Here is a 16705-nt window from a genome sequence, read left to right on the forward strand (position 1 = left end):
ACTTATTTTTCTGTGGATGATGCCAAGTGACAGAGGCAGGAGGAGGATTTGGGAATGGGGGACCTGCTACCGTTTCTGTTGTGACATTTCACATACCTCTTACTACTTTGCAAGCAAGTGTTCCTGTTTGCTTAGTCTGTGTGACTTTAGTGTAAATTGGAAACCTCATTCACATAAAAAATGGGAAATGTTAATGCACCACACTTCCACTGAAAACAGTAATGAATGGTTGCTGAAGTAACAGCTCTTGGTTAAACAGAGATTTGCTCTGGGGAAGCGGCGTTCCTGCTCCTCAAATAGTGCATCACTGTTCTGGAAATAGCATACAGCTCAAAGGGCTTGTTTGTTGGTACAGCACTTTTCACTATAGCTGGTTTTTCTACAATGAAGAGAGCTCATGCAGTTCCTCTGAGATGCTGTGCGTTCCTGACCTTTCGTGGTTAAATATGTGTTGTCAGCCTAGCTGGCATACAACGTACCTGAATGCACAAACAAATGGCTCATTTCTGACTGAACGCTATCTTGAAATCTCTCTTTCCTTCTAGATGTCCACACAGAAGCAGTTCAGGCAGCCCTCGCTAAACATAAAGAAAGGAAAATGGCAGTCCCCATGCCCTCGAAACGACGTTCGTTGGTGGTGCAGACATCAATGGATGCCTATACACCTCCAGGTGAGCATCTCTGTGTAGTTTATGACTATGTTAGAAACGGTTCTTTATGCTGCTACGAACTAAGAATCTGCCTGCGTAGGTAGAAATGGAAATACCATTTGAGACACACTGAGCCTTGAGGTAAGCTTGAAGAGAAGGTGAACTGAACGGTTGGAAAGTCAGCCGGGGCACTTGGCATGATTGCTTTTGCCCTTGGTGGTATCTCAGGTTGCATTGGTCCTTCTGGTCTTATGAAGACCTAACTATGGCCAGCTTGTCTTCTTTTATTTGAGTCAAAGCTTTCAAGTTTCTGGTTTATTCCCTAACACTGTAATGTAACATTGTCTTTACAATTAGCCATGCCATTCCTTTTCAAAGTTATCTGCTCTTTTACCTACTAGACTGAAAATGCCCCACATCTCATGCATTTCCATTCTCACTGAATCCAGATGGGACTCCATTTCTCACTGAGGGGTGGACTTCCTACAATTGGGAAAGTGTTTCACAGACTTTGTGGAATGAGCTTGGGAAAGTATTTTGGATATTCTGTACTATTAATACACGGCTGGAGATCTTCAGAATATTCTCAAGCCACTTTATAAAGGAAGACTCCTTTGCAATCTTATTTTTGTACAATACAGGAGCCATGGCCCTACAACAGGAAAGCTCTCTCAGTGCACAGTTAGCATTTGACTTCATGTCAGGGCTTTCAGTATTACAGGCTTTTCTTACTAAGTTTGTGTACCTTCGTGAGCTTTTCTTAATGACACTTATCTTTAAACCTGTAATACCAACATGCCTTATTTCTATTAAGAAATCCCCAAAGTACTGCACTTTAACAGGCTGTTTTTAATTACTAGATACTTCTTCTGGTTCAGAAGATGAAGGCTCCGTACAGGGCGACTCCCAGGGAACTCCCACCTCAAGTCAGGGGAGTATAAACATGGAACATTGGATCAGTCAAGCGATCCATGGCTCTACCACGTCAACCACTTCATCCTCCTCGACACAAAGTGGAGGCAGTGGTGCTGCACACAGACTAGCTGATGTTATGGCTCAGACGCATATAGGTTAGTATATGGATGTTTTGAGCATATCCAATTAACATGAATTTTGACTTTCACGTTCAGCTGTTATTACCTTATGAAATCTTACAGAAGTCTTTCATGTGCTTTTTCTTTTCCTTTTTTGTTTACCCATGTTATATGGAGAGATAGCCCTATGTTCTTATTTCAGGACGGGAAGAAAAAAAGTAGCAATTTAGATTTAGAGGTAGACTTAGGTTGTGCCAAACAGGGTCTAGGTATTGGCTGCCAAATATCTTAAAACATGCAGTTGCATGACTTCCATTATTTAGCACTAAAAAGGTCTCTGTAGAATCCATCATTAAGAAAAATCAGTGCATGCAGCATTAGGGGTTGCTTGCCTGAGTTTCCCCAACTGCTGCACCACTTTAATTACATAGCTTGAGTGATTTTTGATAATTCTGTTAACAGTAGGTCCTCTTAAATGTATGTTTTTTCTGCCCTTAATTGAATCTAAAATACTTGGGCTGGGATATCTAGCTATTATAGTCCTTGGGAAGGACTATTATATACCTTCAGAGAAGGGAGCTGTTATTATTAGCTGTTTGTTTTTATCCTTTGGAAAGATCCTAGGAAGTCAGAGCTTTATTTCCATTAGGGCTAAGCTTCACAGACATTAATTATTTCTGAGTATTGTGCCATTGACATTAGTCTTCATTAAAATGAGGCAGCTATTCGATTAGGCATGTGGAAAGCAAGGCTTGTTTTCCCTTCATTCTCCAGTAACTGTTCATCATACGAGGCATCTGCTTTGGGTGCATTCTCGCTGGGGCTGTGTATTTTGAGTTGTCTCACTGAAAATCTGTTGGAATCTATATTGGAACAGATAAAGCAACCTCACTACTTCACTACTGTTCTACTACACATATGAAATGCAGTTTTGCACGACTGTTCCTCAACTGATCATTCCTTTTCAAGTATATAGAAAGATACATGAAGCTTCTTAAATGTTCCTGATTTTATGTGCTGGAACAGTAGTCTGCATCCTTTTTTTTTTTTTTTGTTATGAGTATAGCTTGATGTAACACCTGTATTTTCAGATAAGTAGTCCGTTCACCATGGTCTGGAATTGCTGGATTGCAGTCAGGGGGAGGATTTGTATTGTATTCTTAAATTCATGCTAAATGAATAGCTTAGAACCTTGTTTTAGAAACACATACACTTCTGAACACATTAATCATTGCATTTGGTTATTTTCTGTGACTTCATCATGAAATGCTAGAGGAAATTATAGCATAGAGAATTAAATTTATCCAAACTCTGAAAGGTTACATTACTCACACACCAAGTCTTAATGTGTCTTTAAATATAGCTTCTTTATAATGTGACATTTCAGTAATTTTAAATCTGGCACAGTAAGTCTCCTTTTGTAATCACTGAGTTTGCAGTAAATAATACAGCATTTATAGAGCTAAATTAAGATGGCAGTATTCTGTAGAAGAGGAAGAATACTACTTGTTTTACTTGTTTTATTTTGCCTTGTTGACTAGAAAGATTTCTCCTCTGAAGGAAACAGTTAAGCTTATCTCAGCGTATGCGTATTTTTATTTGTTCTGACAATAAGATACTTTAAATTACATCTCTAGTTGGACAGTAGTTGTGATATAGTAGTGTAAAGGTCATTTGGATACAAAATATGAGTGATATCTGCTAACAGAGATTGTGATCTTAAGGTTACCATCAGTCATTGTTGCTAAAATAACTGGAAATGTAAGAGAAGCTGCATAGATGGTAACTATAGGATGTATTTCTTCATGGGTGAGCTGTTTTCTGTTAGAATTTGAAATTAAATGGCTCTTTTATATTCTTTTTCAATCCAAGAAGGTGGATTTTGCATATAATTGTTTTCTAAGAGGTAATAAATTTCAAGTATTCCCACAGATAGCCTTGCTCTTTTAGAGGCAGTGTACCAGTGATCATAGATGAATAATCCTCTTTGGTAGGGGAGAAGGCAAGGGAGAACAATAATCCTGTTCTCTGAACCTCTTCAGCTACTGGAAACAATTTGTTCTTGATCACAAAGAACATGTATTCCCATGGCTTGATGTTTTTTTGGTCCAGGAGTTGTTCTCCAGGGACCGATCGGCCTGCAAGAGAGAAATCATCTGTAAATATGCAAGGACGTATTGGCACGCTCTGAAGATACCAATTCTGATAAATACAAATTTAAGGGGCAACAAGAAAGACCTTTAATGATAACCAATAAATCCCCTCCATTCTGATATCCACTAGGATTTGACCTCCAGAGTGCATCACAGAATCAAAGGGAGATTTTTCCAGTTTACTGTAATGCAGTTCTGGGAAGGGATTTGATAAAAGGCCTTGGCTATAATATAAGCAGAGTTCAGCTTTGTGGATCGTTTAGATAATTTGCATTAGCTATTATATGCTTTTTATGTTGTACTGTTCATTTAATTTGCCTGCTGCTGCTTTATTGTGGCCAAAGTTCTAGTTTAGGATAGATATCCTTTAAATGTTTATTCTCAGCTTTAAGATGCTCCGGCATCTGTGCTTTCGTTTGTCTGTATTATATGTTTTGGACCTATATGTATATAAAAATCAAGGAGAGGAAGCACATCCCGAAGTTCATGTAATGAAAATCATATGGCACTTACCTATCATTGTAAGTTGATATAAACATCTCACTACAAAATGTTGATCCTGTAGATGCATTTAATGTTTCTTTTATATGCTTCAAATATGTTTCTGTTTAAAAATCAAAGGCTTTTATCCACATTAAAGGCTACATAGATTTCTTATTAAGTAAATATAAAAACATGTGCCATAAAGCATGACTGAGAATTCTCAGACAACCTTAAAATTCTTGTCTTCTGAGGGGGAATATTAACTCCTAATACAGGGGACTAGTTTAAAATCCTGTCACCTGGACTTCAGTATGGCAGGAACCTAACTGATGGAAGAAGCTACAGCTCTGACTCTGGATTTCCCTCCCCTAACAATGAGAAGAGCCAGCTTGTTTGGGAGAAAAAGCTGCATTTTCTTCAAGTATAGTATTGCAGAAATGCTTTTTGAGTTCCCGGAGACTTTTCAAATACGTGGTGCTCGTGTGCTTCCAAGCTTCCACTGAAAATATTCCCCCACCTCTTGGCTCCTCCTCATACATGGGGGTCTGTCAATTGCACATGCTCTATCCCTATGTGAATGTGCTCTGCTTTGTTGGTTCTTTCTGATTTTCGTGAAATGGGTGAATTATCTCACTGCAGTGGCAGAAATGCGGAGCGCCTTAACTGGAAGCAGCTGTTCTGTCTGTGATCTTCTAATGCAAGAATATTGGAAGAGATGGGAAGAGGAGGTGATGCAAATATGTATGTTTGATGGAGGAAATGCTTTGAAGTCATGCAGCTGTCACAGTTTCTACTTCTTAGTCAACAGATGTGTCAGGATCGTTCTTCTTAACTAAAGCTCAAACCATGCTTCAAGTTACCTGACAAGACCAACCAGCTCTGTACCAATTGTGTCCATGGTCTAAACCTGGAATGATTGTTCTATACAAAAAAGGGTACATTTCACATAACAATTATCTTTTCCTTTAGAAGTCATTCAGACTAAATTTTTGTTGGTATGACTCTCATTTCTCCAAACCTGCCTCTGAGAAGGGAACCAACTGAGGATTTGTGAATGTGATGGTTGAAACTTGCAGCTGTAGATACTGCCATGATAAGACATCTGTTAAGCAGATACTTTAAAGGAATATGGCAAGACAAACCTGAATGTTCCTCTTCTGCTGGATAAGAGTTCTTAATGGAAATTTAAACAGCGAATGGGCAGCCAGGGGGCTAAAACCCCACTCTCTGGCTAGCCAGTGGGGGCCACCTAGGGAAGGGAGTTTCTTCTAGGTGATTTCAATTGCCAGTGCTGCTTGTTCAAAAGGATGCCCTTTTACTAAAGAGCAGGAAATGTCTTTCTCATGTTGTTTCTCCCTACCCAGCACCATGTGTTACAAAGAAGTATTTGGCTTCAAAGGTATACATCAGAAGGGAGAGCACCTCTGCTCTGTGGTGCTTTGGATCATGTATCTTCTCTCCCATGCATTAAAAAAAATATCATCTCAGTGCTAAAATCTGAAAGAGGATACTTTAACTCCAATTTAATTTGCCTTGTAAAGTCTGAAAAGATGGAAATACTTCACTGGGAAGATGTAAACAATTATAGCTAACTTTAAAAATACTTTCTCATGTTACTAATAGCTAATAGCTGACTAAGTACAATTATTTTCTTAGTCATGATCTCTCCTATTTGCATAGCCAAACTGCATTATAAGTAAAAAATAAAAAGATAAACATCAGCATTTTTAATTTACTTATTGAATAGTTCAATCATGATCTATAAAAAGCTCTTGCTACTTAGCAAGAAAGGGCTAAAACTGTGCTAAGTCTAACATGGTTGATAATGACAAGACATCTAAAATGACAGCATTATTCAAACAATTACCAGCATAAGCTTCATCGTCCAAGCTATTATACTTCCATTGGTCACTTACAGCACAATATAACATGTTTGTTACAGTAAAATGATAACAGTGGATGTGATCAAAATCAAAAGGCTCAATGGGACATTTGCAGGTTGCGAGGTGTTTCTGAGTTGCACGATAAAAGCGTCCTGTGTTTTCCTCAACCACATACTGTGATTGAGTGATAAGGCTGAGTCCTTATGATGTTCATGAATACAAACATTAATGTCATGTCTTACTTTTTCATGATGATTGTCAAATGCCACCTTTAAATGAGAAGTATGCAAAATAAGCATCTAATACAGCATCCTGTTACTGTACGTGTAGCAATAAAAATTAGTTGTGTGTGTTGATGGTGCATGAATTTGGGACTGAATGCACAAGGATTACAGTGATCCAAAGCTCAAGACTCATGAAAATGCTTTATAATTACATTTGAGGTGAAATTTTCTGTAGAAGTTGGTGTTTTAGTAGAGTTATGTCACCGTAATGCTTGTAGGACATACTTATTAAAAAACACATCTTGAAAATAGTATTAGAACAAGATGAAGTTTTCCCAGAATTGTTGCCTTTTTAAAGAGTCTTACCCTACTGTAAAACAGAGAGCATTCCTCTTCACTTCAGTGGCAGCAGAATGAAGACCTACCTTCTTTTGTGTCTCGGAGGCTGCTGGGGATCATTTATGTCAATCGAAAGAGAAGTTGTTATTTGCTCATGGTATTTATCTCCACCTACTCTAATGCTGATAAAAACCTGGAAAAAAATTATGAGACAACCCATAAAAATAGTACAAATACGTAGGTAATACAGACTCAGACTTGAAAACACGGGAAAACAAACTGTGGTAGCATGCTGAGTTATCAGGCTATGAAAGAGAAAGATTAGCTCTGTGGAATTGTTTAGCAGTGCTGGCATGAGTCAGACCAAATTGTGTTTGCCTTCTGGAAGGCAAGTCTTTGTAATGCGGAAGAATTAAAATAACTCTGTCTAAAAATAGTGGACAAGCAAGTGTCCATGCAGAATGCAAAGTTCATGTTTCTTTAAATTTTATTTCTTTCTCCTGGATTTCAACTCTGCTGTGATTGATTTTTTTCCTAATATATATGAATAAATTCCTTTCTTAACAAAAATTGGCACATACAGAATACAGAGCTTATAAAACTGATCTGTATTGACACTTGCAAGTGATTGACAACATGCTGTGTTCTTTTTATTTAGAAAACCTACGCAATAATATATCAGAAGTATATTTGTTGGCATCTTTTCTATTTGAAGCTGTTCACAAGCTTTAGCTTAGTATAAAATTAAATGTCAGTGGAGAACCTACAACCTAATTGTATCATTTTTTTAGCCTATTGCTTACATGATTGCAGATATACAGCCCCTGGTTTAATCAGTGGAAGCTTTATTTATGAAAATCATGCTGTACATTATAGTTTTATACATTCATTTTGTGCATTAATAACACTCGTTCAGATGTTGGGGGAAAAAAATCAAATGGTGTCCTTTCCCCTTTGCTTTTCAGCTCTTCAACACTAGAGGTTCATGGTTAAACCTTTTACCTTGTTTTTCACAGAAAATCATTCTGCCCCTCCAGATGTTACCACTTACACCTCAGAACACTCAATACAAGTAGAAAGACCACAAGGATCAACAGCACGAGTGGCACCAAAGTATGGAAATGCTGAACTTATGGAGACTGGTGATGGTATGTCACAAAGCAAAACTGGAGGTTTTTTTGAGTATCGTAACATTTTTAGTGGTTACTGTATGCATCTGTTCTTTGTTTCTTCTGGGCACTTTTCACCTATAAACATGTACAAAGTTGCAGCATCTTTACAGTCCTAAACCAAACTGGTATAAATAAAGCCGACAGAGAAATATTTCTTGATCAGCAGAGCTGACTCCCCACAGAAATTGTTCAGCAAAAGAAAGCAGTGAATCTCTTTACATCTGCTTTTATCATGCTGCCTGTTTACAGCTAGTATGTTTTTTAAATTACAAAGAACGTGACATGGTAGGATGGCTACATCTTGAAAAGTGATGTGTTTGAAGTTTTATTTTCTGAGTTTTGTTTTTTGGTTTTTTTTGAAAAACAGTTATTTGTAAACCCTTTCTTATTTACTGCTCCTCTTTTCTAAAACTTACTAAACAATATTTCAGCAGGGTGTGGAATTGTTGACCAAGTGTATCACATCCAAACTTAGCAGCTTCAGCTCTAAAAAACACTTGGTAAAAGTTTTGGAGCCAACCTTGTGGAAGGGTAGGAAGCTGAAATTCCTGCAATGCAGTGACAGAAAGCCATTAGTTCAGGAACAGTTGTCATGAATGTTGCAGAGGCTTTGCTCTCGACTGGGGAAAAAGAAAGGGGAGGTGATTGATGGGATTATATTATAAAAGTGCCCCTTGCCCCATACTCCTAACCAGAATTGTGTTTTTCAAAATGCTGTATGGGCACGCATGCCTCCCTTTGGAGATTGCTGGCTGGTGGGATTGGCTGTAGGGATGTTCAGAGAATACAGTCTCATGCTGAAGTAACACAAAGATGTGAACCATGTTTCATGTGGATATGGGACAGGCGTCCACTACAGTGTAAAGAGCAAACCAGAGTGAATGATGGGCCAGAGCCTATTACCCATACTCCTCGCTGAGCTGCAGTCTAGTCAGACAATATCGGTATGGCCAGTGATCATGGGGAGAGCCACTGCCCATCTTCTCACTGACCACTGCCAATGCTTAGGGAAGAGTTCTGTAAGGTTACTGGTATTGGCTGTAGGGAGGGGTTTTTCACTGTGCTTCTCTCCCTCAGTCTATGTGCCATTTCCCCTCTTAATTTTGCAACCTCACTCTGACATTGTTGTACTGTTTTTTATTTAAACTCTAGGCGTCATTGTTCTTTTTTGCTGAAATGATCTTATGTCTTAATGTTGAATACTTGAGTCACGGTATGGCATGAAACTGTAGTGGTGGTGGCCTTGCAGTCCTAGACCTTTTCTTACCCCACTTAACATCTGGTGGCGTTCAGCATAGCAGTCGACTGATGTCTCCATTGATCCCTGTCCTGCAGGAGTACCAGTGAGCAGCAGAGTGTCAGCAAAGATTCAGCAGCTGGTCAATACACTAAAACGGCCCAAACGACCACCATTACGAGAGTTCTTTGTAGATGACTTTGAGGAATTGTTAGAAGGTAAAATGACTGTTTTTCAAAAGGTTTGGGGATCTCTTATTAAAACTCTGTAAAATGTTTGTCTCATAGATTGACTTTCTAGAAAGCCAAGTAAGCCTTCCCTGTATTGGCAAGTACCAAAAAGCATCGGTATTTAGTTGAATCTGTTCGTAGTGAGCTTGGATGTAGTGCTGTAGAGTCAAAAGTCTCTCTTGTTTGCTCAGCTCCTGGTTCTGCTTGCAAAGAAACAACAGAAGGGAGTGGAGGGAAGCTTTGCTTTATGAACATTCAGCTGTGGGTTACAGCCATTGCTTTTGAACACCAATATGAGAAAAACTATTAGTGAGGGAGCATGTTAAATGTTTTACACATCCTTTGTGTAACAGAGAAGCATTGAAAAAAATGAACTAAATGTAAGATAGAAACAAGGATAAAGTCAATGAAGGAATTTTTCTTTTCTGGTTTTTTTTTGTTTGCTTGTTTTGGGGTTTTTTTTGGTTTTTTTTTAAGGAGCTTTGAGAATTAAGATCTGCCAGGATGTGGAGATTTAAATAGTCTTCATTGTAGTTTATAACAAAGTTTGGTAACAGAGCATGACTTAAATCGGTCTGTTACTGATGACTTGTTAAAGTACATTTTTTCAGTAGTTCTGCAGTTTCATCTCATTACTGTGTTTTTGCCAGGAAGAAGTATTCTCCATCCCTATTTAGGAATAAAGATAGTTGATTATTTCAGAGATAAATATATGCATGCTGCCTCAGCAGTTTCTTTCCCTGCTTGTAGAGCTAGTGTAAGGATAAGCACGTGCATTCCTGAGATGTTTCAGTTGCTTCATCTCTCTTAAAGTTAAAAGTTAATTATTCTGTTGTATTTCTGTGTTGCTTCTCAATACCTTCTAACATTATTTTCAGGATATTTTGCAAAGGTAACTTATTCTCTTGGTTACACAGGTGTACACAAGGTATAGAATTTACATGGTAACTGTATATCTTTTCATAATCATAAGTTCAACAGCCAGATCCAAACCAGCCAAAGCCAGAAGGAGCTCAGATGTTGGCTATGCGTGGGGAACAATTAGGTGTGGTTACAAATTGGCCGCCTTCTCTGGAAGCAGCTTTGCAGCGATGGGGCACCATCTCACCGAAAGCTCCTTGCCTAACCACTATGGATACTAATGGAAAACCACTGTATATTCTCACTTACGGTGAGTGCTCTTCAAACTCCTTGTGCTTTTATATATTGTGTACAGTGTCCGCAGGTATAGTAAATGCATAAATACAAAGTGAAAAAAGCCCTCTAAGGATTCATCTGTTCCATTTCTGAGTAAGGTAAGATGATTCTGAAGCTCTTGGTGTCTGATGGATTGCCAAGATGTTACAGTATGATTTATTTCACAAATAGGAAAAGAGCTGAGTACATATACCCATGGAATCACAGATTATAAATTAAGACCACTTTTTAAATACATCCTAGAGAAGATTTTCCTGAAGATTAATTTCTAAATCCATTGCCCTTGGATATTGCCCAGGCTTTGTTCTGCAAAAGCAGAACCTGGTATACAAAACTCACCAGCTTCCTGAAGAAATTAAAATAGGACTTTTTCCTATGTTCTACTGACACTCTAGTAAGTGTGTTTTGAATTATTCCTCCTGATACATAGTACAGCTAGTAAATATACCCCCTGAAATAGATTTGCCAGGATATATTTCAGTGTGATCTTTGGTATGTTGATATAATTCAACAGGTACTGCCTGACAATCTATTGCAATCAAGAAAGACCAAATAAAAATAAACATAAGGATACCTCTGACAAATATATTCTAATTTTGAGATGTTCAGGGGCCATTTGGGAAATGTTCAAAGGAGTTGTTATGAATAACCATCCAACTTTGAAAGCAAGTTGGAGTATTTATGTATGTTTTTTCATATGGATGTAAGAATTTATTCTGGTTTTTTTATTTATTTCTACCTTCTCAGGGGCCTAGAGTTCTGTGCAGAGAGTGTTTTCACATGCTGTGATATAGAGGTTTGCCTGTTTTGTTCAGTGCTGAATGCTCCTTTCTGCTCAGCAATCAGATTGAGTGATGGTCCCTGGCCAGAAAGATGTCTGCTGCAAGTTTGGCATTGCACATGTAGTTAAAGGCTTTCAAAGCATAACAGAACCTTTGCAACTGAAGGTCATGCATGAAACATTTTCCCTTCAGGTACTCGGAGTAAAGAAGTTACTTAAATTAGGAGGCAAACCTATGATTCACCATTGATCAATGCTTTTTCTTCCTTAAGGACATTTACTCGGAACTAGAGAAGAATTTTGAGTTTACAATTACATGCTTGTGGAAGAGCAATTCATATCATCTACTGAATGGCCTAAATAAATTGGACAGGAAAAGAAATTAAGATGTTAGTGAGAGTCAGACCATTTTCCTGAATATGGGATTCTGTCCAGAGAGTCTGAGCATATGTCCTGCTTTGCCCAAAGGGCTGTAGGCTGAGCAAATCAACCTGAGGAACTCATCCATGTGGCTCATGGAGCCACCTAGCCTGCTTCTAACATAACTCTTTCCCAACCCCTCATCTGAATTGTCCAAATTCTGAGAAAAATGGGACTAAAACTCATGTTCTCATTGCTTCCATTTGGCCTTTCTGTAGTTTCCTGAGTTCAGAAAAAATCAGTTCTTTTGTCTTTTCTTTTTTTTTAATTGATAAAAGATGTTACAAACCAAAACATTTGTAAGAGATTCAGTGAATTCTTCTCTGCTAGCTAGATTTCAAGCTGACATTCTTCCTCATGGGAAATGTCCACTCAATGTGCCATGGCAGTTTTCTTAAATGACAGCTGCTTTGAAATATCATAAACTTTACAGCCACCTGCCATTTTATTTGTGTCTTTATAAATGATTTTGCTGTGGCTAGTCCATCTTTCATGTCTAGTATTTTCTAGCAATCGTGGGCATGGCATTTTTTAAAACTTGAATATTAATAGACATTAAGGCTTAAACTCAGCAAAGACACTTTTATTCATTAATTTTTATCCTTGTGCATATTTCCACTGGCCCCAGTAGGTAATAAACTTTTGAAAAGGTGAGCTTATTCCATAATTCTACCACATGGTATTAATATGACACTTAATTTCCTTGTGTGCATGCTATGATCAGATGACCAAAACTTTAAAATATCAACATTGAAGTCTTTTGGTAGCTTCTGAGTTTGTATCTCACAGTTAATTTTAGGTTCTTTGCCAATTTAAGTAAACACTATTACCAGGAATTTTCGTATGTTCACTGTTTGAGAGATATTCAGGAGTTTGAAGAATAATTCTAAGTTTCTAGAGGTTCAGTCTTTGACATGTTACCTAGATGGTCACTATACAACTCTTTTTGAATATCTTACCTCTGTTTACTCTTTCAGCTTCAGTCTCACACTCTCTCATGTCTTCATGGAAATCCTCTTCATTCATCCTCCAACTTTCTGGTTAAGAGGAGGTTTCTACATGATGTCTTTTGGTCATTACTTTTTTCATACACAGCATCTTCTCCAGTTTCTTGTCTCTGCATGGATGAATTGCAGGTTTGCCTGCTTATTCCAGACTTCTTTCATCTTTGCAAACTGGATTCCAGGAGTGTCTCCAGCTGTCAGCTGGGTCATAGCCCCTCTGAGTAGGAGTAACTTATTCTCATAACTTCAAGCATATTTATCTCCTCCTTTGTGGATCACGTAGGCAATATTGCCATACTGCCCGATACTCAGGCTGTAGCTTGAGTATCGTACACAACCTGGACATTTTACTTTTGTTACAGCTGTTCTGTGTCCAAACCTCGCAGGTTATTTTGGGAGCAAATCTTTTCAAATGCAGACCTTTTGCTGCATCTACATGGTGAAGTCTCATCCCATCTGTCACCTTGGTCTTGATTCTTACAGCAGGCTCTCTCTGGCCCTGAAAAATGCAGTGTTGGCCTGTTGCATCTCTCCAGGATGCTTTCATACTTCCCCTTGGTGGCCTTGCATGCTGAAAAGGAGCTCTCTGAGAGTCTTCAAAATTCTCTTTCTCCAAAACCTTCCTCACAACTCTTCTGCTGTCTTGCCCAGACATGTCTGAGAGTGGTCAGATGAATGGCCAAGCTACGATATGCCATGACAGACACTGGTAGGTTGGTGTGGTAAGACTACTTTGTGTGATTTATTGGAATAAATTGCCCTACCTAACAGCGGCTGATGTGGGTATGATACTGTTGGTGTGGATTTAAGTGGTGAGTGCTCTAGATCATGATATGCTGTTGTGCCATAAAGAGAACTAGTTTAAAGAAGTTATTCTTTCAGCTGTTGCTTAAAATCATCTCTGCCTTCCCATTCCTCTTCAGGAATTCATCTAATCTGTAATGCCTTACATCTCCTGTGTCTTTTTTAGCATGTTTTTTGAGCTTATTGTCTTCATAGCATGTCAGGACTGTTTTCCTCCATGTGTCTCAAATTACTGTAGATAGAAGAAACGAATACCTGCACTTGTAGACTTCATCTTTTTTTCAAGCAAGTTTTTGAAGTGGTTTGCCTCAGTTCTTGAAGTTCTTCTCAGTGCCTCAGTTGTAATCTTTATTTAATGTACTCAAAACTCTTAAACTCCTTCTGGTGAATGAAACACTGAATATTACTTATTTCTCAAATATTTTGTTCCTCTGGGAACTTGGTTAAGTGGAGAACATCATAGTTAAGTTATTCACAATCCCTTTATAAATCAAATCACTGAATATGCATAAATTGAAATGTCTGAGATATGGGAAGGAAGGATGTCTTTACTGAGTTTTATGTAAGTCTGAACTCTGACTAGAAACCTAATATGTGCTCTGAGGAAGAGGAAGACAATTTCTGGCTCAGACAAAGTTAATCAGAGTAGTCAGGCATCTGGTTTTGGTATTGTTGGTATTAATAATGAAGTGCTTAGTTATTTCTTAGAGGAAAAATGTGAATAAAGGACAGTTAAATCCTATATAGTACTTACACTATCACAGTTACTTTTCTTGCTTAAAATGATTACTCTAAGAATAATCAGAAAGACTGGGGAAAAAGTAAAAAGCTGAAAGTAATTTGGGATGAGCAAGTTCTGAGCTTTCTTATTTTAACCATTATTAAAAACAACAAAATGAGTACCACTTAACTACATGTGCTTCAAAGAATCTCATTTTCATTATCCAACACTATCTCTAGTCATGTTTTTTAAAAACCATTTTCATTAGCTCTGATGTATTGTTTCACATGTCAGAGGCCTGTTGGAGACAGCAAGGCTAGCAAAAAAGAAGAGGTGCTGTGGATAGAGAAGTATTTTTTCTTTATCCATTTGGATTCTGTGGAGAAATAAATGCCTGAAAAATGCTATTTTTTTTTCAAATTAATTGCCAATAAAAAATAATACTCTGACACAACTGGAAACATTTTGTGGCCAAAGTCATGCTGCCTTAGCAGAGGTGATTTAGCTTATACTAGAGATACCTTGAGGTGGCTGAAACTTATTAACAGATTGAAAATAGCCAACCCCAACCCACACTACACAAGGTGTACGACCCAGCTCCTCCCATGTCCTCTGGCTGTGAGAATCAACTCAGCCAGGAATTCACGATTGTCAGGAGGAGAGGGGGAACTGAGTGTCTCCTAACCAAGCAGCTACATAACCAGATTGTCCTTATATCTGAAATAACTCAGTGCTTGCAGAGGTATGGATAGTCATGGTTCAAGTCCGTACAAAGATACCAATCTTGTGATTATTTTGTACTTTAAACCTTTATTTCTTTAATAAAAAGACAGAAAATGACTTTAAAAAATCTGTATTACAATCTATGATTAAGATTGGGATATCAAGCACTGTAGTAGCGAGGTTACCTCAATTCTGAGTATGTCTGGAGCCTCTTATTCTCTGCAACAGAATATTTTTGTTCTTTTTCTTCGGTTTTTTTCTCCCAAAAAGCAGCAACTTCATTTGCTGCTTTGGATGGTTCTAAAAAAGGTTTATGAAAAAAAGAGCTAACAGAGCAGCATAACTGTGACTATTATTTTGCAAAGCAGAAAAAATGCCACTTTACCTGCATAGCATTAGGAAGTTTGCCATTTATACCAGTTTTAATAAATACTCTTGTTTCTATTTAATATAAGAAATGTCCTGAGAAAATGAATATTTGACAAAATTATTTGCAGTTAAACTTTGGCAGTCTCGCAATTGCTGTGCACGGAGATTGGTAAGCAACCACTGGTTTGGCTTTGTTGAGTTAGTGCTGTGTGGTTCTGAAAAGCATCCTGAAGATGATAAGGAACTTGACTGTGGTTTGTTTTCTCTCTCGAGTTTTCTCCCTGATACAGCTTTTCTCTTATAACCTTCTTTACATTCAACACAAATGTATAGTCCCTTTACAGATTGGCAAATGAAGAGGAAGGGCATTTACTTCGGTGCCACGTGGAAAACATCTGATTTTTGTTAACTGATCCCTTTTTATGTGGATTTTAAGACCTGGTGGTTTCCTTTACTCTCATAATGTGTTGCTTGTCCAGATGGAACTGGCTTTTAACTCTAGCTTGCTAAATTTCAGTTGGTAAAAGATACTGCTCTCCGAATAAACTGTTTAAAAAAGAACAAGACCGAATACAAATTAAATGTAAAATATGTGGTTGCTACTATAGTAGAGTTGCTACTGTTCAACTAAATCAAAATTCCAGCGGCAAAGGAACAGGGACATGCCCCACACAGGTGTTAACAGAGTTTGTCACAGCTGCCAGAGAGATGCTGTTTTCCATCCTGTCCTACTGAGAATATTTGTGTACACGATGGCTGCTGGATATGGCTGGGGTTCAGAGGCATAGCAGTACTTGCTGATACTTGCTGGGCAGTGGGAACACTCAGCTTAGTTTGCAACTATGTGAAGAGCATTAAAGGCCTCCCTGTATAAACACTGCGCCTAGGGCGTGCAAGCCTGGCAGCAGCACTCCGGGCAAGTGACAGAAGTGGCTGAGGAAGATGCAGTCATCTTTAGAAAAAGAAGATTTATTTCAGTAAATGCTTAAGCAATTATAAGTAAGGCAATGATAGATGTGGAGAAAAGCTTAATTTCTTACCATCTTATGGCGTTATACAAGATCTTGGAAAGCAGCACCACAATTAGCGGCTTGATGGGAGGTAGGAACAAGGTTGTAAATTGTAGTAGCAGCAAGTTATGTGTTAACTGGATGTTGTTGGGGTTTTGTTTCCCAAATCAACTTGGGAAGCTCTTCTGTGAGCACCTACCAATCTGCTTTGTTTAGGAGATAGTTTTGTGACCTGAAAACTGAGTGGTAATTCAAGTGCTTAAACATCTAG

At 38.1% G+C, this 16705-nt stretch overlaps 1 protein-coding gene across 3 annotated transcripts in view; it reads left to right on the top strand.

Moving 5' to 3' along the window:
* The window catches only part of DIP2C (disco interacting protein 2 homolog C), a 325277-nt gene that overhangs the window by 205477 nt on the left and 103095 nt on the right, over positions 1 to 16705 (top strand). For all 3 annotated transcript variants that reach the window (XM_040592066.1, XM_040592064.1, XM_040592065.1), the window contains 5 exons: positions 546 to 671; positions 1511 to 1720; positions 7783 to 7914; positions 9274 to 9393; positions 10379 to 10576. In XM_040592066.1, coding sequence (XP_040448000.1) covers positions 546 to 671; positions 1511 to 1720; positions 7783 to 7914; positions 9274 to 9393; positions 10379 to 10576 — 786 coding nt within the window. The remainder of the gene's footprint in view (positions 1 to 545; positions 672 to 1510; positions 1721 to 7782; positions 7915 to 9273; positions 9394 to 10378; positions 10577 to 16705) is intronic.

This window comes from Falco naumanni, chromosome 4, assembly GCF_017639655.2.
Source record: "Falco naumanni isolate bFalNau1 chromosome 4, bFalNau1.pat, whole genome shotgun sequence".
NCBI classification, from domain to species: Eukaryota; Metazoa; Chordata; class Aves; order Falconiformes; family Falconidae; genus Falco; species Falco naumanni.